Source organism: Euleptes europaea, chromosome 9 (assembly GCF_029931775.1).
Source record: "Euleptes europaea isolate rEulEur1 chromosome 9, rEulEur1.hap1, whole genome shotgun sequence".
Lineage (NCBI taxonomy): Eukaryota > Metazoa > Chordata > Lepidosauria > Squamata > Sphaerodactylidae > Euleptes > Euleptes europaea.
Window position 1 is genome coordinate 45,157,676 of NC_079320.1, and position 23,083 is coordinate 45,180,758.

The window sequence follows — 23,083 nt, forward strand, 5'->3', positions numbered from 1 at the left end:
TCAGACAGGCAAGGAGTGTGGGATGCATATCCTGAGAGTCCCACAGGTGACTGAATGAGCAGTCAAACCAAACTTGAAGTTAGTGAATGTGAAGTCTGCTGTATTACACAACTGCAATGGACAACTGGAATGAGGTATGAGTAGCACTGAGGTCATCTGGTTTCGGGTAAAGGCTCTGTCCTGAGTGAGAAATGCCCCTGCAGTTGTAGAGCTGAACACTACACCAATAAACTGCAGACATCTGATAGGGTCAGGATGGAACTTCTGACAAATGGCACATAGTTAGGAGACATACAGCCTATTCCTGAGGGGGGGGCGAAACCTTAGGAGGCAGCCTGACCCCGCCGCCAGCGTAAGTGCGGAGGGCGGCTCTGCCGGCGCCCAAGCCTTGCCCCTCCTCCAGCGCGGCCTCTCTGTGGCGCAGGCCACGGCGTACAGTGGCCACGGCGGCGCAGGGGGCAGGCCGGGAGGAGGAGCCACCGGTGAGGTGGCTCCCTATCCCAGTTTGGCTTGGTATGCCGGTGCCAGGAATGGTGGTGCTGGGCCTGCGTTTTAGCAGGCGCAGCCTCGCTGTTCCCTATGGGGCGAAAGGCCCCAGTTAAACAACAACAAAAAGCCGCAAAACGGCTTTTTTGTTTGTTTGTTTAATGGCGTGCACGATTCGGTTTAGGAAGAGGCGTCGCTGCGCCTCTTCCCCGCTGACTCTGCACGCCTTCAGCTCAGGAATGAGCTGATAGAGTGTTACATATACAGCAGAAAGGGATGACATAAGACAGGGCTGCAAAGAAGCCAATAATCGATGTAGGGAAAATATTAGTACCCTGTTGCCTGATGTGTAGCGCAACAACTACCATGCACTTAGTATATACCCTTTGGGCAGTACAGAGATGAAAGAATAGCAATTTGTATTGACATTGTCTGTCTCCCACAGACGAACGAAGACATTTACTGTATTGGGGCTGAACTGCCATGTGAAAATATGCATCCTTGAAGCGAACAGAGGCAAGCCAAGCTCAGGTGTCAAAACTGTAATGGTGTCCTCTCCAGGGGCACCATTCACAACTTCAATGTAGGAGGATTTCATAGAACATAATCATAGAGTTGGAAGGGACTCCCAGGGTCATCTAGTCTAACCCTCTGCACAATGCAGGAAATTTACAATTACCTACCCCCCACACCCCCAGTGGAGTAGCCTTTATGCCCAGAAGACTTGACACCCCTAAGGCCTATCTTTCTTCAGAAAGGCAAAGTAGAACAGAATGCTTCTCTTATTTGGTAGGTTGGTACCACCTATACTGCTCCTTTCTTCAGGAAGAAGTGGACCTTCAGGAGAAGTGTGTTTGAACACTCTGGTAGGGAAAGTGAAGTAAACTATTTCATATTCTAGTTTGATGATAATGTGGACTCCCTGTGTTGTTGGTGATAGCCTTGGGTACCAAGATATGCTAAGGAAGACATGGTGCAGCAGGAAGGATGAAGGGCAGAATGGAGTCAACTTTGAGAGCTGAACTGTAGCTTGAAAGGTATGGGCCCCCAAGACTGTGCAAGAAAACCATTTGTCCAACATGTAGAATCATTAGTATTGCATTGGCCTTTGAATATTTTGGAGTAAGATACATACGCCTACAAGAAACTCACCTTGCAATGTTTGTAAACACTGTCCTGTTTTGATATCCCAGATTTTGACTGTGGAATCTGCATTCCCTGAGACAAGAATATTGTCCTTGAGTTCCATCCCACTTGTTAATGACTGGTGGCCTGTTAACGTGTGTATGCAATTTCCTGTTTCCACATCCCAAACTCGGATTGAAGTGTCAAGAGACCCACTCACCACATGGATACCATCAAACTAAAGGACAAAAGGTGGACTATATTAACATATTTTATTATTCATTTTTAGAATTTAGTCAAATGATTACGACTGCAATACTAAACACTAGTTACTAGGGAGGGAAAGTCCCAATTAATGCAATAGGATTTACACTGAGTATACATGCTTAGGATTGCACTGCAACTCTGTGATAAGAATCAGTGATACTGTGCATGCTTCTATAATTCTGTTAATTGATATATCCAAAGTAACAGCATCTACAGATTTGTAGCTGTCTAGACTCCACCTTGGAATAAACATGTTGCAAGCATTTTCAAACACAGAAGTCTCAAGTTAATTATAGATTCCTAAAACTGTGATGACCAATTTTTTTCCTTATCCAAATGTACTTATGACTCAAGCTACCTCGCACTGCTCCACATTAATCTGGAACAAGTAGTCAATGATAATCTAATCACTACATCACCAAAAGTGATCTTTTTATGGGTTGCCAAGTTTCCTAGGTAAATGGAAGATTCAGACTTTTAGTGCCCTAAATATTTGAGCCCAGGGCGATTTTTAAACTTTATCTTGCCATGAATTTTCCTGTGCATTAAGATCGTCTGGTAGGGTACTGCTGTGTCTGCCTTTCTGCTGTGTCTGCCTTTCTGACATAAGACTGGCCATCAAGAGGGGCAGAACCTCTACAGCAATAGTATTGTTCTATTACGTGTTTGGGAAAATACATTTGTGTCTCTCTGCACTGTTACAATTATTTCAGAATTGTCAAGTTTTGGATAGCATTCTGATTTTCTAAAAATTATTTGTTAGCTTTATATTGTATGGTTTTAAAACATGGACTTTTTTGGAAGCCAATTTTTTAGCTGTTTGGACAAAATGTGGAAAGTATTATAAATGAATTAAATAAAATCAGTTAATAAGAACCATATAGTCTAGTAAGTGGGTGACAGTAACGATTTCTTCTATGTAAACAAAGATGCCTAGCAAATATGTTTTGTCATTTTGGTGGCTAGCTTTGCCATGTTCCTTAAAGCAGGGTTGTTGAACTCAATTGTTATGAGGGCCGGATATGACATAGATGTCACTTGGTAAGGCCAGGCCAGGCATCGCCAGCCCAGATCTAGAGTCAGGGGGGGCTGGCTGGCTTCCTCGAATGGCTCACAGGCTGGATAAGAGCTTTCAAGGGTCTAGATCCAGCCCGCAGGTCTTATATTTCACATCCCTGCCTTAAAATTTATTAGGCAATTAAGAAAACTAGAAGGGCCTGGCATGGAAGAGAAAGGGAAATCTAGGATATGTATGTGACATTAAACTGTAGTATGTTTACTGGTATTAAACTGGCTGCCTGGCAGATATTCAGCTAGGCATCTATAACCATCAGTGGGATATTGAAGGTTTATTACACAAGTGAAAAATTCTTACCTGTAATGAATACACTCTGTTAGTATGGCCTTGCAAGGTGTGTAGACATGTTTCAGTTTCTGGATCCCATACCTTCACCATAAAATCATATGCGCCACTAACAACCCTCCTGCCATCATATTGTACACACCGGACTGCAGCTACATGACCCATCAGAACATGTAAACACTGGCCTGTCTCTATGTCCCAAACTCTCAGGGTGGCATCTCGAGAGCCACTGACAACTCTAGGAGGGAAGAGAAAGGGAAACAACAACAAAGGTGCCCATTAGTTTTAGGTGCCCATTCTAATTACATCTACTACAGAAGCTCAGACTAATATCTAAGCAAGTTCTGCATAAAATCCCCCGGCAATTAAATTATTCCTGTTGACTGATACAGTGAACTCTTTGAATTCTTTAAAAAGGTCTAAAAACTTGCATTGCTTGTCTTGAAAAACAAGTTTTGGTGGCTGATAATGAAGATACTCTATAACTGTTGAAACAAAGATTTACCTTTTTTCATGGAGATGCATACAACGCACAGTGGAGGTATGTCCATATAATGTATGTATACACTCCCCAGTCTCCGCATTCCACACTTTAAGAGTTCGGTCAGTAGATCCACTGATGATTATGTTGTCCCTCATTTGTGATGACCAAACTCCACCTGTATGTCCAACAAGCGTTCTTAAACACTGAAAGCAAGCATTTGGCTTGGTTACCATTTAGACAAACTTGATAATTGAGAAAACAGATTAACGTTTGCCATTCTTCAGTCTTAATTCATACTTGAATGCTTTACCGCTATTAGACTATTTTATTTATGTATGGAAGAAACATACAAAGCACCCTTCCTTTACTATCATCATTTAAGAATGCAAATATAGCTGAGATTTTGTACATGATCCTTTTCAGTAAAGTCCTGATTCTGACAGGAAACACACTCAATTGGATGTATATAACTCGACTGTGGTATTTTCAGTCTTTCCCCAAGCCAAGATTTACAATAAAGTCAACACGTGCAAAAACAGCCTAACAAAATAAATACACAACTGATATGATGATGTATAGAAGAAGATCAGGTAATATTAAGACAGACAAGAAGTTAATAAACTCGGCAGCAGAAATTCATTTTGCTAAAACCTTCTCTCTTCTTATTACTGCAGCCCTGTGGACTGGGAGATGTAGCATTATTATCAATAAGTCAAGTATTTTTGCAAGATGTTGTGGGACCTAATTTTTGTGGTCTCAGGCCACAGAGGTATATGACCAATCTTAAACAGTACAGTACAATTCAAACCACAGCAACATACATCTTTTCCATAAAACTGTCTTATAAAATTGGCTTATCTGCTTAATATGCCCCCTCTGCTTACTGCTTTCTCTCTTTCCTCTCTTGTTTACATCATTATCTATTTCAGATTGTGAACATCTTGAGGACAGGGATCTACTTTTTCTACAAAGCTCTGTAAGGTCTCATATACTATGATGACACTGTTTAAGTAATATTACGAAGTAGGTAGTAGTAGTCAACTGGCTGTTCTTAATCTGAATTGTGCTTAATGTTTCTCCCCCCATCCCCAAATCAAATTCAATGCCATCTACTGCTTTGCTACCAAAATGGATTATCAATAATAAACACTGTATTTGTATAAATAAAAGGATAGACAAATACTAGTTTGAAATAGGAAGAAAACTTTGCTCAAATAATTATACTAGTTTTTTAACCTTTTCCTGATGACGTTTCAGCAACACAATATAACTATAAATAATATCAATTACTCAAATGTTCTACTTATGTATTTAGTGTGAATTTCATTAGAAGCCAATGAAGATATTTGGCTTACCTTTCCTGTAACTGCTGACCAAACCTTTAATGTATTATCATCCGAGCCACTAACTATTCGGTTACCACAGAACTGTAGACACGTAATCACATGATCGTCATGACCTTTGAGCACCTGATTATGCACAACATTCATATAGTCACAATCAACCGAGGTATTAGAAAGAGAACAGAAATTTCAGATTGGTAGCATGCTTAAGGCTAATTTATCACTAATAACCAATGGCAAAGCAATTTTTAATACCCGTTTTTTTTCTATAGAAGACTATACGACTGGAAAAGATATATGACTGGTAAAGATAAAAGATTCAGCCAAGGAATAGGTAAGTGGCAAACTGTGTCATGGCCCACTTTAACATTTACTCTGCCAACCTACAACCAACTGCCAATATTTCTTACCAAAATGCTCTTTCCATCTATCAATGTCTTCAAATACACCCGCTCCCCAACAAGATATCCCTTTGGTACTATCCCCCCCCACCCGGTCTATGCCACTCTCTGTAGCTGCTACTTGCTCTGGTTCAGTTTGGATAAAGAAACCACACCAGTGACCAGAAGGAAGAGCAAACAAGTGTGTCTGTAGCTGAGTTGATGGTTCAAGTCCTAGCCTCAACCAGCCAAAACTGCTGAGGCTGGGCACAGAAAGGAATAGACAGGAACCGAATTTCACCAATGGAGTTCATAGGGTCAGGATTACACTAAGGAGAGAGTCATTCTCCACCTTATCGAGCAGCAAGGAGCTGGAGCTTTGCTATCACTTATGGGAAATATACCCACAGCTGCACTTAACGCCTTTTTCCTTCCCATTAAGTATCATGGTAAGGTACTTTCTAGACAGGGCTTCCCATTATAACAATTTAGTGAATTTTTAAACATGTTAAAGCTGGTTAAATAAGTATTTAATTGGTATCAAAATGTTTAACTGAAAACAAATGTTAACTGAATGGGACTGCACCGTTCAGGTTTTTAGCTAACATAGACCACTTGAGCACTACCCAGTAAAGTCAAAATGGAATACCCATAGTACTTAGCACTTGGATACAGAAATGTTGATTGTCTTGTACATGTGAACAAGGGCTATTTTTAACACCTAAGAATTTTTATTCAAATCTATTGATGTTAAAAGGCTAAAAAGTAACTCCTGTATTAAGTATTTACAAAATCAGACAGTTCAACAGTTTGGTTATTCCATTAGCACAGCCTGAAGATATTAAATAATATACAGTGTAAAATGCAGTTCATTTTTATGAAGCACTAAGGCAGCAGCTGAAGATCTTTCTTCTCCAAAGAACATGCTTAAAGCACTATCTCGTGGTTTTGAAAACAATGAGGTATGCTACTTTTCAATCTGGCTTTATTAAATCTCTCATGATCTAAATTACTTAGTGCTTATTTGGTAAGACATTAAAACTAAAAGCTCCTCTCCTTAAAACTATGACTAACCATAATACTATTGGATAATTATCAGTTAGGTACTGACACACCCAAGTTTGTAACCACATCCTGAATTCTAATAATTTGTGTTAATGCTTAACATTTAGTTGACTGGGGGAAGAGAACGAAATTTTTATAGTGTAAAAGGAGATACCAACTTCTCATCAGAATGAATTAGATTTTGCCTCTTGCATGTTGGAATATGCGTAATTTTATAAATGTAACTAGAAAATGGCTGCCGCTGTTGATAGGTGGAACATGAGGAAAAGAGCATGGAATCTGCTGGAATCCCCAATACAAGGAGGGGACACAGAAGCAAATGTGCTACATAGAAATGTTGCATTTCAAATAGGACTGCTCTCTGAGAATTCTAGGTTACAATGAGTTTGCGGGGGGGGGGGGGGTTGCTACAATGGCATCCAGTAGGTTTGAGAGGCAATTATTAGCTTGGATGAAGCAAAGAGGTCCAAACCTGTTAGTGTCTGGGAAATGGTGTCTGTTTTACTTTTCATTCCCCTGCCTTTAACTGTGCCCTAGGTTGCAGAACAGTAATTATCTGCTTTTCCTTCTGTGATAGTTACTAAAAATTAAGCAAGCTTTGTCCTCTATAACCCAATCATTGGTTCCATGTTTTAGGGACACTATCAAGTGAAAGAAATGGAGCTCCAAGAACTATCATTTTTGTAAATGAATGGTGGTTAAGAGGTTGGATTTATGGAATCCAAAGTGTGTCGTTGCCAAAATACCAAGATAATGACATCCTACCAGTGAAGTAAGACACTGGTAAATTGCAAACCTCAAGAAGGTTGACTGCTTTCTCAAGTTAATTGAGCAATTTTAGAATATTCTTAAATGTCAGAAATTATTTGGTTATTCTGGGACAACAATAGGATTTGAAGGAGAGATCCCAGTTAATTTATTATACAATATCCCTAGTTCAAAGATGGTTACCTTAGGAGATTTAAGTTCTCCTCGCCGCCAGTTAGTATCAATTCTGTGCTGTCTGATGTAAGCACTCTTCCATGGACTATGAATGAAGCCTGGTTTTATTACTTTCCTCCTCTTGATATGTAATGGTTCATCAATCCCTATAAAAGTTTAACAAATTCAGAAATCAGAAACACACACAAAGGTCAGTTTCATCCTTGTCTCAACCTTGCTTCACAAGAACGTAAAGGTATTAGCAACTTCTAGTCTCTTCTACAAAGCACTGGAATTGTCTCTAGCTTTATATCTTATTTCAAGCTTTTTATTTCAGAGTTTTAATTTTTCCATCATTATGATATTTGTTTGAGATATCAATGTGTTCCATACTGTCAGATTTTATCAGATCATTTTATACTACTGTTCACGGGCAGCCCAATCCTGAAGGGGGGGCAGATCCACGGCGGCTGGGAGCAGTATAGCCGCGCCTCCTCCACAGAGGTTTCCCAGCCGAGGCACGCGCACACACACACACAAATTAAAGATAAGGTTTAAAAGATAAAAATTAAAAAGGGGGAAATCCCTCCACTGCCTCCAACAGGGCTGCGTCACCAAAAAAGTGGTGCAGTACCGTCACAGTGCGAGGGGGCGTTCCTGGGGCGAAAGGGGTGAAGAAGCTGCCTAATGGCAGCTGCTTCACCAGGAACGCCCCGGGAACATTGCCCCCACGCCAGTTTGTGTTTTCCCTTTTGGGAAGCTGGCATGGCTGCATTGGCGGTGGGGCCAGCGGCTCCTGGATGCTGGCTTGTTTGCCCCTGCACCAGCATAGGTTTCACCTTATTCCATGATAAGGTGGCACCTATGCTGGTGCAAGGGTCACACCGGCTCCTAAGGAGCTTTACCCTCCCCCTTCAGGAATGGGCTCTCATTCTTTATCTTGGAGTTCAAAATTTAATGCCTCTGAAACTCACTTAAAAATGTTTTATTCTCTAATTGCTTTTATTCACTTTTTCTGCCAAAGGCTATGCACATCTTTTCTTCTGGTTTATTACTAGGAGGATCTTAAGATTCTGTTTTATCCTCTCCATCTTTACCCTCCGGTTCATCTCATTACTAGCCTGAAATTGTAGTTGCCAGTACATGTGGATCAACACCCACTTCAGAACTGTTTGTTCTCCAGCCATTTGATCTGCCAAATCCTGAATATATCACAGTCTTTTTTACAAGATGTTTGAATGAACAACAGGAATTTTAGGACCGAGTGATCTAGCCAAACTTCATCAGATTAATAGCAACCCTAAACACTGCCAGATCAGTCTTCAGCCTATGCTTTTTTCATTTAAAAAAATCTCAGAATTACTTCAACACTACATATTTGCATCTTTACCACTTGCACACTTCAGCTATCTGATCCTGTCACTGTAAGTTATTTTGCCTTTCAGGTTTTTATGAAGAATTACATATATAGTACTATTACTTCTAAAAACATTTGTTTGCTATTCATTCTCCACCTATAAGGATGACATCTGCCATAAGAACAGACTAATTTCTTACAATATTAAGTTTCTACAACCTATCCAGGTTGTTATTCTTGAATTCCGTATCATAAACAATATAGAAATTCAAAGTGGAAGCTTTTAAATTATTCTAAGTTAAATTTATTTACGTTGTCTGCCTTTGTATCAAGTATTTGGTACATAAAGGATAAATGTCATTAAATATTCCTATATTATTACTATTCTAAGATCTAAATTCACACTTCAATAAGCCTTACCCTCCTCCCTGCACTTCTCTCTCCACAGAAGGTTGTCCTCTGCCAGAATTCTCCAGTATCGACATGTCTGTGCTGCCTGCAGCAGATCCTTAGGTTCCAGGAATGAAAGCACATACAGTGCCAACTTTGAATAAAAAATGAGGTGTGACATTAGCCTCATTGAGATCACAGTACTTAAAGCAATTTTCTGAATTTGGGGTACATTCATACAACCAAGTTCAGATTAAGCCATAATGCACAGTATGTATTAAAATGAGACTTAAAAATCAGCAAGGCCAATAGTCACGATCAAACATACCAGTGGGACCATCAACACTCACCAAACATGAGACAGTCAATCATCCAGTTAAACAGAGAAAGCTGGATAAGTGTATTTTCTGAATCAGTGGAACTGTAACTGCACAATATCCATTTAACGCGAGCCAAAGTAGTATACTCAACAAGATAGCAAGAGGTTCTTAGATCTCATACTGGTTTTGAAAGGAGTAAGGAAATTTAAGATATCTGTTTAAGTTCACCCTTGATGAAGGGGCATTTTTTACAAGATTTAAATCACCTCCAGAGGCAGTTAAGTGTATCATTCAGGAATGCTTTAGAACTCCACTAATTATTTCAAGACAGAAAACCTTTCAAGACCTCACAGCTCTGCATACCCATACAAGCATCTAGATAGAAATGGAGCAGGATTTAGTGTCAACATGAAAGAATTATTGATGTTATAATGCTAACAATAATTACACTATTAATAAAATGAGTGTCTAGTGTGAAAGTACTGGGTACCAAAATGGGCTTAGGCAGAATAAGAATTGGTGGTGGAAGAGGCTAGAGGTGTGCAGAAAAAAACCTGGATTCAAAGGGGAGACGCTCACATGGATTTTAAAAAAAGTCCCCCAAAACCATTGGACTGTGCATGCACATTTGGAGAATTCAAAGGGTAGGCAACAAGAGATGAGGGCTGTGTGCAAGCATAAGAAGATGGCAGGAGTGGCTTTAAGTTTTAATTTATTCACCTCAATACATAGGGGGTTGGGGAATAAGCACCCAGGAACTATGAGTCATAGTTTACAGGTTTTAAAAAAAGGAAAACATGCAATATTAATAGAGAATGTTGATTACACAATCCTTATTTCTAAAATGAGGCCAACAGCAATGTAAACGGAGAAAAGGAATATATAGGCATGCAAGAAAGAAAAGTGATGGCAGAGAAGTTCGGCAAAGTTTCGAAAGCTGGGGAAATTGCAGCAGGTTTGACAAGTGTGTAAGGTTGAAAACATGCAACTAGCCATTCACATCCACTGAAGGCTTTTTGAGAGACAGGACAATCAGACTGAAGCAGAGAAAACCTTATGAGACTGAGAGAAAAATACAATTGACACAGCAATGACAAGCAACAGACCATTCCATGAGGAGGGAGAAATTCATACAAGCAGAAAAATCAGTCACAAAAAGTCATTATTAAAGTAGGATATAAACATTTTACATTCAAAGACACTAGAAGTTAGACAACCACAGAATAAGATTAAAATTATAAGATTAAACAGTTACTAAAAATGGAAAATAAGTTGCAGGTATTCAAATTTAAGGGTATTTAAAGGAAGATTGCAGGAGGAAAGGAAAACCAGGAAAATAAAGTTCTAGGGATTATGTCCCCAACCCAGAAGGAGGAAAAAAAGCTGCTCATTTAGAAAATTAATAAAATAAGCTCAGTACAAGCCTGAGGAAAAATGAACATTTATAAAATATATCGAAGAATTGAAACTATATTGTCAAAAAGTAAAGACATACAGGAAGTCTGTACTATAGATAAAGGGATATACACAGGTACACAGCTATTTAAAAAGGTTAGGAAAATGCCAAAAGCTTATGAGATGAGATCCGGATTTATGTATGAGCATATATAAATAGGGTACAACAAAATCACTGCAAAAAGAAAAACAAGCTTAACAAAATGTATGGTAATTAAATAGAATTTTTTTAAAAATGTAAAAAACACAGTATGAGATTATCAAAGTTGTAGCTGGTGTGTGGTGTTAATCACCCCAGGACACTTCAGAATATCAAACACATAATTTAGTAACAGGCAATTTTAAGCATGTATCAATACTGTTAAAAAAAAATGAGCAGTGAGCCAAGTGATCATTATATAAAATGCTGCTTCACAGTCCTATTGCAGCAAAGCTCAAACCTTTTGCGAAGTAATTGGCAACAATCCTCTTTCATATGATTTCCTAGAAAATATTCACCAATATAACAAGGCAAGCATGCCTCCTTCAGTTTCTATGGGACTCAGTTTTCAAAAATCCTACATAATCGTGAAGAACTGTGTGACTGTACAAAAGGAACAGTTTTTGCACAATGTCATTAACATACAAAAAAGGTTTAAAGCAATGTTTAAAAGGGAAACAATTTTGTGCTTAATATATATATATATATATATATATATATATATATATATATATATATATATATATATATATATATATATATATATATATAAAACTTTAAAACTGAATTTCTTTTACGGGGCTTCAATTATAAGCACTGTACAACAGATAGAACTGAAGACAAGCCCTGCCTATAGAATCTAACAGGCATTAGAAAAAAGTAAGTGGAAAGGGGCAAAATAGAAAATAAGGAAGGATGAATTAAGAAGTCTGGGGATACAGCCAGTCTTGGGATGAAAAACCTTGTGACTACCCTAGCAAACCATTCAAGAAGGTCTGGGATTGTTACTCTAGAATTCATGTCCTCTCCAGCCTGTGAGAGGACCCATTAATGTGGATGCTGCAGCTGACTCTGCCCCCCCCCCCCCCCCCCGTGACAGCCCTGACCTTTTCTTTTGGTTTAAATTGAATGCCCTTATCTATCCTGAGGCTGCTTGTGTTCACAGTCACATGACAACCTGGGAGAGGCTAAATCTGCACTTGCCCTATAGTTGATAAACTGAAGATCTCAGTTTGTAAACAGATGACAGCCACTTCTCTCAAAGGATTTAAAAGACACTCTTCATCTTAGGGATGAAAAGTGATAACTGGATACTTGGTGAAACAACTAGCCACATCTGTGCTGGACTATGGCAAAGGGGGGGAGACTTCATGTGACAAAAACGAATCGATCTATTTAAAATGCTTCCTCGATTTAAATAAACATAGTGAACACTAAGAAAAGGCTCATCTAATGTTAATAAATATCCGAAGTATTCAGACTACTGATGGCAGTGTGCTGTGGAATGGGTGGGGGGAGAGGGTTCAGAAACCAATTCTATCAGTGTACAATTACTATTACAAACCAAGGCCAACTTCCCTCTGAAGTTTGGGTCTATCATATAACTGCCTGCTGACAATCCTTCCTGCCATTCGCCAAACAAATGTATGTGGGGAAGAGGGGCTGGAGGCATGGAAAAGTTAGCTAGCAACAATAGAGGCCTTAACCAGATCTGAATGCTCCCGAGCATTCTTGGGAGCATCCGCTGCTGCAAGGGTACATGGGAACTGCCGTTTCCAACGTTTCCCGGTTCAAATAATTAATTTTACAAGGAGGGAGTGGCAGGGAATGCTGGGCGTGAATACCCCTGGGCTTTGTCTTTCTGAGCTCTCCGAGAAAGCCTGGAAAAATCTAAACTAATTACAGGGCTTGTGGGTGGGAAGAGAAGAGAAACTTGCCATCACTAATGAAGAAGTAGTATTAGGGCAAAGAAAAGGGTTCTTGAAATCAGTTTTACAAAACAACAAGCTGGAACAGAAACAGTAGCCATGGAAAACAGAAAGGCAAAGAACCATTAATGTTTCACAATGCAAACTGTTTTAGAAAATATGTTATATACAAATTAAACTGGACATAGCTGGTTAAAGATATTTACACTCCTTTCTAGCCACGGAGTATGAAATCAGGATGCCTGTTCCTTGTTTGAGACTCCCTGACACAAAGAACTGCATTAGCATTTTATGTTTGGCACTTCTGCAAAGACAAACATTTGCTCAGACATCAACAGTCATGCCAAGCCACAAGCAGCACACAGCCTCTGGAGATTTTGCTTGGGTTTTGAAGAACAAACCTGTAGATTTCTTGCCTGAATAAAATAGTGCCCAGAGCCACAGAGAAGAATGGAAAGTTTATTTATTTACAGTGAAGTTCATCCTTAAGTGATCCTACAGTGGGGCAGCCACAGCCAATGGGAAGAAGCTCCTCCCTGGAGGCAGTCATGATCAACTTTTTGATGACTCATAGTAGGAGGGGATTCTCCCTCAGTCTCCCAGACCAGTACAGAAGCCCCATAACTCCCAATAGTTATTAAAAACATACTAACTCCAACAGCCAACAATTAAAATAAAACAACAAGAGAACAGGAAAAACAACGGAAGTCCATGCTCCGAGGTTCTTCCTCTGGGAAACAGTGGGGAGGTACTGACTGCCCCATCCTTGGACCCCCATTCTCCAGTGGTCCAGGGCAGGGCAGTCACAACCAATGGGATGTCTAAAAATAATATATCCCAGGGTTGGCCACTTGAAATATAACCTGACAGATCTTGTCGGCTCCCAAAGGAGGCATCAGTGGACACCTCCTTGTCATTGTTGTAGTAGTGGTGAAGGTATGCACCGGCTTCTATGTAGCTGCTCAGCAAACCACCCCTAAAGAAGGAAACACTCTGTATGCGGTAGAGGTAGTTGTTCCCCTAAGGGAATAAGATGTAACCTCCACCCTGTAGCTTTATAGGCCAGAGCAATACAACCCCTCATCCACCTTCTCAGGTCACCAAAACCCTGGAACCCACAGAAGACTGCCAGAAGGAGACAAACCGAATCAAATCTTCTCATGGCCTTCATTCTATCAATATACAAATTCAAGGCCCCCTTGACATCCAAGCAAGGCAGATGTTTGGGATTAGGGCCAAAGGAAGGCAAAATAATCTCCTCTGATTTGGGATTAGGGCCAAAGGGGGGGGGGGCAGAATAATCTCCTCTGATATGGGGAAGCAGGAAATACTTTGGGAATAAAGTCTGTGTCATCCTCAGAACCACCTTATCATTGTGGATGATAAAAGTGTCCAGAGAGAGAGAACAAAGCTTGGAAATCCTACAGGTTGAAGTGATTCTGACCAAAAATGAAGTTTTGAACTCTGAGTTCCTTTAATGACCACGAGGCCACAGGCTGGAAAAGTGCCCTAGAGAATGCCTTGAGAACCATATTCAAATTTCATGTGAGAAACCTATGAGCAGCTTGGGATGGAAGAGAAACTTTGTCTTTTCTTAATCCCAATATTGCAGAAATGGCTGCCGCATGCCTTTAGAGTGTACTGAAGTTCAAATCCTTGTCTAGTCTAACATGGAGAAACCCCCAAAGATCCCCAACTCGTGCCCTGAGAGAGCCATTATTTTCTCCCCATACTAAGACCAAAAGACTTGCCAGCTGCTATTGTTGAACCTGCCAGGGTCTTAACGACTTCAGTGTGATAGTCAGTTCCTCTAAACTGCTGCTGCTCAGCCTCCAGGCTGTCGGCTTTAGCAGGTTCAGCTGAGGATGAAGTATGTGCCTAGGGTCTGAAGAGGACTACCTGGAGATCCTGGAACCATACCTGATAAGGCCAGAATGGTGCTACTAGGACCACCGCTGCTTTGAGACCCACCACCCTCTGGATCACCTTCTGGAGAAGCTACACTGGACAAATAGCATACAATAGTTGGTCCAGCCATTAGCAGTTTAGAGCTTGAAGGCATTTGGTTCAGTTAAAGAGTTTTATATAGTATGTTCATTCTAATGCATAAAGGTGTATTCAGTCAAGTTTTATAAAAAATTAGAATATCAGCATTGACTTTGCCATTACACATTACATTCAGATCGCTGGGTCCTATGAACAGGCAATTTGTTTCTGACTCAGTGCAGCCTCCTGTGCAGTGCCTAGTGATGTTTTGCTCATGAGGCTCCCCTGATCTCCAGCACCAGCTTTTTGAGAATCACAAAAAGTCTTCCACAAAACCCCTTGATGCTGTCCTCATTTTGGCAAACAAGTTTCCTGAGGTCAGATGACATTCTATTGGGTCACAACTACGCACATGTAAGTCCAGTGACTTCAGTGTCAGGCTCAGCTCTTTTTGCATAGCAGCAGCAGAGTACTATTTTCAGTCCCTGTATGCACTGAACTCTAGAGAATGAAGGAGAACCTTCCCAGCAGTTTGCAGCAGGTGGACAGCGCAGCAGGAGCAGCTACTGGAGGTATGGTGTGGAAGGGAGACCTGAAACCCTTCACAGGAGTAGCCATCCCTCTCCATTTCTGACAGCACAATCCTATACATGTTTACTCAGAAGCGTCCTACAGAGTTCAGTTGAACTCACTAACAGGTGAATACATAAGACTGAAGCAAAACTATGTAAATTTAATTTGCTGAATAAACACGTGTAGGAGTGCACTACATATCTTATAAGTACAAAATGTTCTGAAGCGGTGGATAATCTCACTCAGACAGGTGTCTTGCTTGTTCATATTTAGAAGGCATTGCGCTGCACCCAGTGGGTGCCGCTCACTGGTTCCAGACAGAGCCAGGCTGACCGAAAGAGCCATATTGAATCACTGTGTAATCTATTTCTTTGGATCCTAGGCAGTTCAGAGAGATTAACAATGCTCTCTCATCCAGCACATCCATCAAAAGCAAGGCATTTTGCTCCTGCTTTTGTGCAATGTAGCAGATGAGTTTTTCTTAAAACTTTAGTAAGAATTGCAACCAGGTTTTCCAAGCCCAGCGGCCAGGGAATTTCAATGATATTGAATTGTCCTGTCTATTCCCCCCCTTTTCTGTTCTGTCTTTAGGTGGAGTGAACTTTCCATATTCATTTCAGAAGGGAAATGAATTTTCTTGATTTGGAATGCTGTAACTTTCTTTCTGTAGAAGCAGCTTCAGTCGGCAAGGATACATCATTCTTTCCTCCTCCGTTTTATCCCCACAACCATCCTATAAGGAAGGTTAGGCTGACAGAGAAATTTATAGCTGTATAAAATTAGTCCAAACCCCTATTATTGTTTTTTTTAAGCATAAAAGCCTTTTCCTTTTATTAACACAGTTAATATATGGCCAGATTTGTCTTAAAAAAATAACCTTAATGTTATCACAGGTAATATTCTGGTGGAATTGGACTCTACAGCTACTAGTAGACCCCTGATCACAACTGCTGGGGTAAACAGCAAAGTGGGAAACTGCTGTTGTTCACATGCATTGTTGTGCTTCGGGTTCACTGGACCCAAACCAGAACCTCTAATTTTAAATTATCCAATAAAGTGGCCATCAATAATTCAGTAAGTCCATAGGAAAGAGTGAAGAGAACAAGTGTGTTCTCTCTCTCTCACCCCCTAAAATATGCCTACTTATTTAGCTGCCTTTTCACAAAAAAACTTCTGAAGGCACACTGGTTTGCAATCCTGGCTTGGAGAGGAAGAAAAAACCATAGAGCTTACCAGTTTCACTGCAGTGGCCAACTATAGTTTGTAGCTTGCCTTAAACTAGAAGTTACTAATAGATTTCAACTGAATGAGTTGAGAAAGAAAGGGATGGAAGGCAGCATGCAAGCTCAGGGCTTGCTCACATAGCACCAAACCATGATAGAATGCCATGTCTGAATAATTCTTAAGTGTCAAAGAGTCATGGCATTTTGAAAGACTGTTGTATTGGTCAAAACTGGATAAACAAACCCGCTATTATGCCAGAAGCAATATTGCTAACGTGATCACACCATGCAGGACAGCTAGTTTTATTTTTGGGTATTTAAACCATCTGTCACTCAATAAACAGGTCCCCAGAGTGGCTTGTCATAGGAAAACATAACAAACACACACAATTAATCAAATTAAAATCAATCAAACTGAAACAATTAAAATCATAAACAATTGCTGCAGTTTTTGTATCTAATAAAATATCTGAGATGTTGAAGCTTCAAAAACCGGGAATAATGAACTCATTATCAGACTCTTTTTTCATTCAGTGATAGAAAGACTGCAAAGCAGTAATGCATCCTTAATGTTGCACTGTCATGCATCCCCGACAGTGAGCAGGAAGGAAGGATTGTTTAGCAACATGCTATGCAGGGTTACCATATGTTGAGACTCTTGATATTTATTGGCCATCTATCTCTGTGTTCATGGCAAAAAAAAAAAAAAAAAAAGGAAACAAAACCCCACCAAAATAAAAATGCTTTGTAACCATATTCTGGATCAGAATGTTAAAATTCTGAATCCTGATTCTACCTTCAATGCAACATCATCTAATTTCTAACAAACCTAGGTATCCAGCTCATGGTTATGTTAGTTACGAAGTTACATAGCTGATGCATCAATATTGCTTAGCACAGATCTGAGAATTACACAAAATAACAATCATCAACTGGGTTGGATGGCAAAATTTGCCCTCTCCAGTACAGAAACAATATTCTTTTAAAAACCGTACTTAAAGTGATTAGTCAAAGCTAAAAGTATGCAACATCTACATAAACTACTGTTGAAGTTCTAATACCCTTGGAGCATGACTAGTAATCAATAATGCAATAGTATGTATACATATTTCACATTAAGGGGGCCAAGTTCTGTGCAAAAACTATTTGAGCTCTTATTCTCCAGATAACAGTAAAGAGATGTTTTCAAAGATGATTTTCCTTCCCCACCCTAGTCAGTACACTTAGAAGATTAATTGCAACATTGTTTATGTCTTATTCTTTGGACGGAATCTTTCAAATGTCTTTGAAAGTTAGCTATTTAGCATTTCCTTTTCTATATTATTCAGCAGTTACTGACAAACAAATCCTATGGGGGGAGGGCTTTGGAAATGGTATGATCCCGGCGCCAGTGTAAATGCCACTTGTGCCGTTCAAATAGGTATTTTCACCGGCAACGGGCTACTTAAGCCGGCGAGAACCATGGCAGTGCCACACATTGGCACCGGCACAGCTACTGCAACAGTGTACCTCCAGCACAGAAGCCTGCGCAGGCGCCAAAGGGGGCATTCCCGGGGCCTGGGCTGACATTAGTCAGCTACCTGAGCCCTTTCGCCCCGGGACCACCCCCTTTTGCCGCTGCGAACTTATTTAAGCAAAATGGTGGTGCAGCCCGTGGAAATGCATACAGCAGTTTCATGGGCATCAGGGAATTTTCCTGTGCAGCTTGTTGGCCGCAGTGCAGCAAGCCGCTCAGAAGGCAGTGTGGCTGGGCTGTGGCTGCGCTGTCCCTGGGTGTGCCACAACTACCCCCTTAGGATTGCGCTGAAAGTGTTTTTTTAAAAATGCTGCCTTCATCAATCATTTTGACTTCCGATTATTTCAGCAGAGCACTAAGTATTACCCACTGACATTATTAGCATGGAGAGAATATAATGCATTGAGTTTTTTTCTAGAAAACCCTATGCAAGAGATTTTAAAGCAAATGCCGTTTACATCATCATCAACTGGGTCAAAAAAAAAGAAGTAACAAACTTGTCTTTAGGCAAAGTCATACCATTCCTTTCCTTTCCTTTATCCCTTAGAAGCGCCTTGATCCATTAATCTTGAGCAGCATAAATCTAATGTCTGAAGGCTATAAGGACTGAAATAAATCTTGCCACTGACAATGTAGCCTTGGGATCTCTGTCACTTAATAAAAAAGGCATTATGTCAGACACAGAGGCATTAGATTTATATATTAAAAGGGAGTGATATAACGTGATTGGAGTTCCTCATAAAAGCAGTATTCCATGAGGGCATGAGGTAATGAATCAATAGAGCCAGAAGAGCAAGGACAGGTCCTGTCTGGATATGGTATATTCAGAATTCTGCCCTGCATAACCATAGAGGGGTTAGCATTCAGTCTAGCTAAACAGAAGGCTCTAGAAAGATGAGGTGTTGTCAGCAAAGTCATACCACCAAAATAACATCTAATAGTGAAAACTGCATATACCGTATTATGGTATAGGTAGATTGTAATCATGATTCACATACTGTCAGGCAACTAGATGATCTGGCCTACAGACACTTAAGGGGAGCATAAACAGAAAAGATAAAATGCAATTAAAATTGAAGACAAAATACAAGGGGACAGCCAGTCCATAAAATGCCCATTAATGTTATTAATTCCAGCAACTATAAAAGGTGTTTGCTTCTGAAACCTTTGGCTATTGTTTAAAATAACTATGAAGAAACAGGTTTTCAGTCTCAAACCTTTATTTGTTGCATATTCTCAATATGAAGCACTTGGATCAAGAATTTGCTTTCCCACTGACTTTAGTCAGATTTGTCAAATTGCATTAAATTTTGCATAATTTGAATTATAAAGCTTGCAATTTTTCTTGAAGAATTTATGTTCTCATTATATATGGTTTTATCTGCAGATACCCTTTGGACAGGGGTAGGCAATTCAAATAAAAATCAACAATTCTTCATAGAGATCTATAATTAAGATTTGTAAGCATATCAACCAACTAATTAATATAATAATGACTTGTGTCTTTCATACTGTAAACTATCCAGACCCTTCAAAGGCAGCAGATGGAGGGCAAAGTAAGTGGAGATTCACTGATACCTTTTTCAGCTGCCCATCTCTGAACAAGGCAGAATGCACCAGTCATTAACTATAGATATGGTCATAGTGCTAAAATCACAAGATCACATATACAACTAACTTCAGTGGGACTATATATAAATGAATCTGCACTGCACGACTGTACATTTTATGTATTGGAAGCTAATTTGTATGAACAAGCCTTACGGATGTTTTACTCCCTACATGAAGTAATGTGTGGAGACAAGATGAAAAGCTAAATGCCAATTATCTAGAAAACGTTCAAGAGTATAATCAGAAAAACAAAGGTTTGTACATCACTTTACTAAAAGAAAAATTGAAAAGAAAGATTTCTCTGTTTTAAAAAAAGCAGCATGGAGCATATCCTAGTCACTGAAACAAAGTCAATGGTATCACAAGCATACATTAATCTGAAAATTACATTATTAAATCATGGCAGTTTGTCAACTTGCAGCCCTCTTTAACACCAATTAACAGAGTTACGCTGACAATACCGAATACCATAATTAGCATGGAAGTGTTTAAAGGTGGCAGATGATGCATTACATAGTCAAACAGCACGAAGAACCCAGTATTAGCTGATAATCCTCACCTCTTTTGGGAGCAAGGAAATGAAGTCTCGTTGAAATTGGGGCTCTATCACTTGCATCATATGCTTCACTTGTGTTGGTTCACAACTATCTATCAATTCATCTAAGGCAAGTAACTTCTCTGGTCCACTCCAGCTCTGCAAGACATAAATAGATGTATGCATTTCTAAAGTTTTGTCAGGTTTGAAAATTGCTACTACTTTAGAAGGAACAAATATTCAAAAAGGCGGGCAAAAAAATCAAATGAGAAACAGGTTTACAGTCATTTAAGAGTTCTTGAGAAGTATCAGAAACTTTAAACAAAGGTCAAAATGATCCAGAACTTAATGGAAGTAAATTTACATAAGGTTCATTTGGCTTTGTTTATTGCTAAAAGATTTTACAGCAATATGTACAACTGCCACACTCCTGATTCCTGACTCTAAACTAATATTTTATTTTGAGACCTTATTTTACATTAGGAAGGAAAGAGGGAATTTTGACTTGTACTGTTCTTACTTCGTATTCTTAGTAATAGGTACCTTAAAATTTAGGATTTTAATAAGGTAATCTGCGAACACAACAGATTAGCAAGACCATTTGTGGGGAAAAGTTAATAATCGAATGTATGGTACATCTGACAGGCATGTAGTCTTTCTAACTCATCTTGGTTTAGAGACGTTTGCTAAGCAAATGACATTTAGAGAAAAATTAATTGTAGAAGAAAAACACAATTTTAATAAGGCCTATATTGTAAAAGAAAAAGTTGAAAAAGAAGACTACCATTTAAAATAAGTTAATCATTCTGTATTGTGATGGTAAACATCCACATTAATGATAAAACCCTAGGCAGAATGTGTAAATATTACCTTGGAAAATATTATTATAGCACCCTAACCAGGGGGATTTTAACTTTCAGATAACCAAATAATTGACTGCTGTGTGGGAGGGACCAGAACAATCTGAACCTCCCCCACCTACATGGCATCTATTCAGGATTTGCTGCCATCTTTCCTACCATGTTGCAGCAAAGCAAGTTTGGAAAAGACTGGAGGAAAACCTAAGATTGCCAACCTCCAGGTACTAGCTGGAGATCTCCTGCTATTACAACTGATCTCCAGCCAATAGAAATCAGTTCACCTGGAGAAAATGGCAATTAGACTCTATGGCAATGAAGTCCCTCCTCTCCCCAAACCCCGCCCTCCTCAGGCTCCGCTTCAAAAACCTCCCGCCGGTGGCAAAGAGGGACCTGGGAACCCTAGGAAACCCCTGGAAGGTGCAGAAATGCACCACAATGTTGTTGGGAAGCAGGCAAAAAATCTGCATCCTAACAGCATTAAACCTGGGACAAATAACCTGTGTGGAAATAGCCTGGATGACCTTGGTCTGCCTCTCCCTCAGCCTAACTTACTTCATACATTTGCTATGAGGATACAGTGGAGAAGAGGAGAAATTATGTATGTTGCTCTGAGCACCGCTGAGGAGCAGCAGGCTAAAATAAATAATCTGCCCCACACTGAAAATCACTAGGTACATGAAAAAGCCACACACAGTATATGTCTTCATATTGTCATGTAGTACACATGACCTCAGTTCCTAATCCTTCTGCAAATTATGGCTGCAATTCTAGAATGCAATTTAAGTTTATCATCTACTATACTTCCCCAAAAATGGTAAAGGTAGTCCCCTGTGAAAGGACCGGGTCATTATCCAAAGGTCAAGAGTTTGAAGGAATATGCAGGGCTAAGAAATGAATGTTTTTGTGTAGTAACTGAAGAGGGAAAATTTCTTGCATGGCACCATCTGAGAAAAAATGTGAGCTCTATCTAAAGCCCAGATACCATGTATTCATATATTTGAGACTGGCATGGGAAGAAATTGAAAGTTTTTATGCCAGTGTTCAGGAAGACATTGATCACACACCTAAACAAGATATGCTGATAATCATAGGTGATTTGAACGCAAAAGTAGGAAACAAAGCAGAATCAAATGTTGTTGGCAGATTTGGGCTAGGAGCACGGAATGAAGCAGGAGAACGCCTCGTAGAATTCTGTGAAGACAACAATCTGTTCATTGCAAACACATGTTTCAGGCAACTAAATAGACGATTGTATACATGGACATCACCAGAGGGCCAGTATAGAAATCAAATAGATTATATAATTGGAAGCAGAAGATGGAGAAGCTCTATTCTCTCAGCCAAAACAAGACCAGGAGCCGACTGCGGTACAGATCATGAATTGTTAATATCGAAAATCAAGATAAAGCTTAAGAAAAACAGCAAAACATTCATAGCACCAAAATACAATCTAAGCAATATTCCGGAAGAGTTTAAAGACCATGTAAGGAACAGATTTGCATTACTGAGTTCAAGTGAATGTAAACCTGAAGAACTATGGGTAGAAACTAGAAATATTATCAAAGAAAAATGTGCAAAGACTATTCCTGTAGCCAAAAGAAAAGAAAAACCTCGATGGATGTCTGAGGAAACTCTTAAAATTGCCAGAGATAGACGAGAAGCAAAAGTAGAAGGTGACAGAAATAGAATCAAAAGTCTAAGTGCAACGTTCCAGTGACTCGCACGTAGAGACAAAGAGACCTATTATAATAACCAGTGTAAAGAAATAGAAGAGAACAACAAAAAAGGAAGAACAAGAGATCTGTTCCACAAGATCCAAGAAATCAAAGGGAAATTTAAAGCACGGTTAGGCATGCTGAAAGATCAGCATGGAAATACATTAACTGAACAGGACAAAATAAAGAAAAGGTGGGAA

The 23,083-nt window shown here is 39.6% G+C and overlaps 1 protein-coding gene across 2 annotated transcripts in view; it reads right to left on the reverse strand.

Annotated features, from left to right (window-relative positions):
• Window positions 1-23,083, reverse strand: part of FBXW7 (F-box and WD repeat domain containing 7) — a 143,434-nt gene that overhangs the window by 6,356 nt on the left and 113,995 nt on the right. For both annotated transcript variants that reach the window (XM_056855171.1, XM_056855172.1), the window contains 7 exons: window positions 20,333-20,467; window positions 9,212-9,335; window positions 7,465-7,601; window positions 5,081-5,194; window positions 3,747-3,928; window positions 3,254-3,479; window positions 1,639-1,849 (listed from right to left, as the gene is read on the reverse strand). In XM_056855171.1, coding sequence (XP_056711149.1) covers window positions 1,639-1,849; window positions 3,254-3,479; window positions 3,747-3,928; window positions 5,081-5,194; window positions 7,465-7,601; window positions 9,212-9,335; window positions 20,333-20,467 — 1,129 coding nt within the window. The remainder of the gene's footprint in view (window positions 1-1,638; window positions 1,850-3,253; window positions 3,480-3,746; window positions 3,929-5,080; window positions 5,195-7,464; window positions 7,602-9,211; window positions 9,336-20,332; window positions 20,468-23,083) is intronic.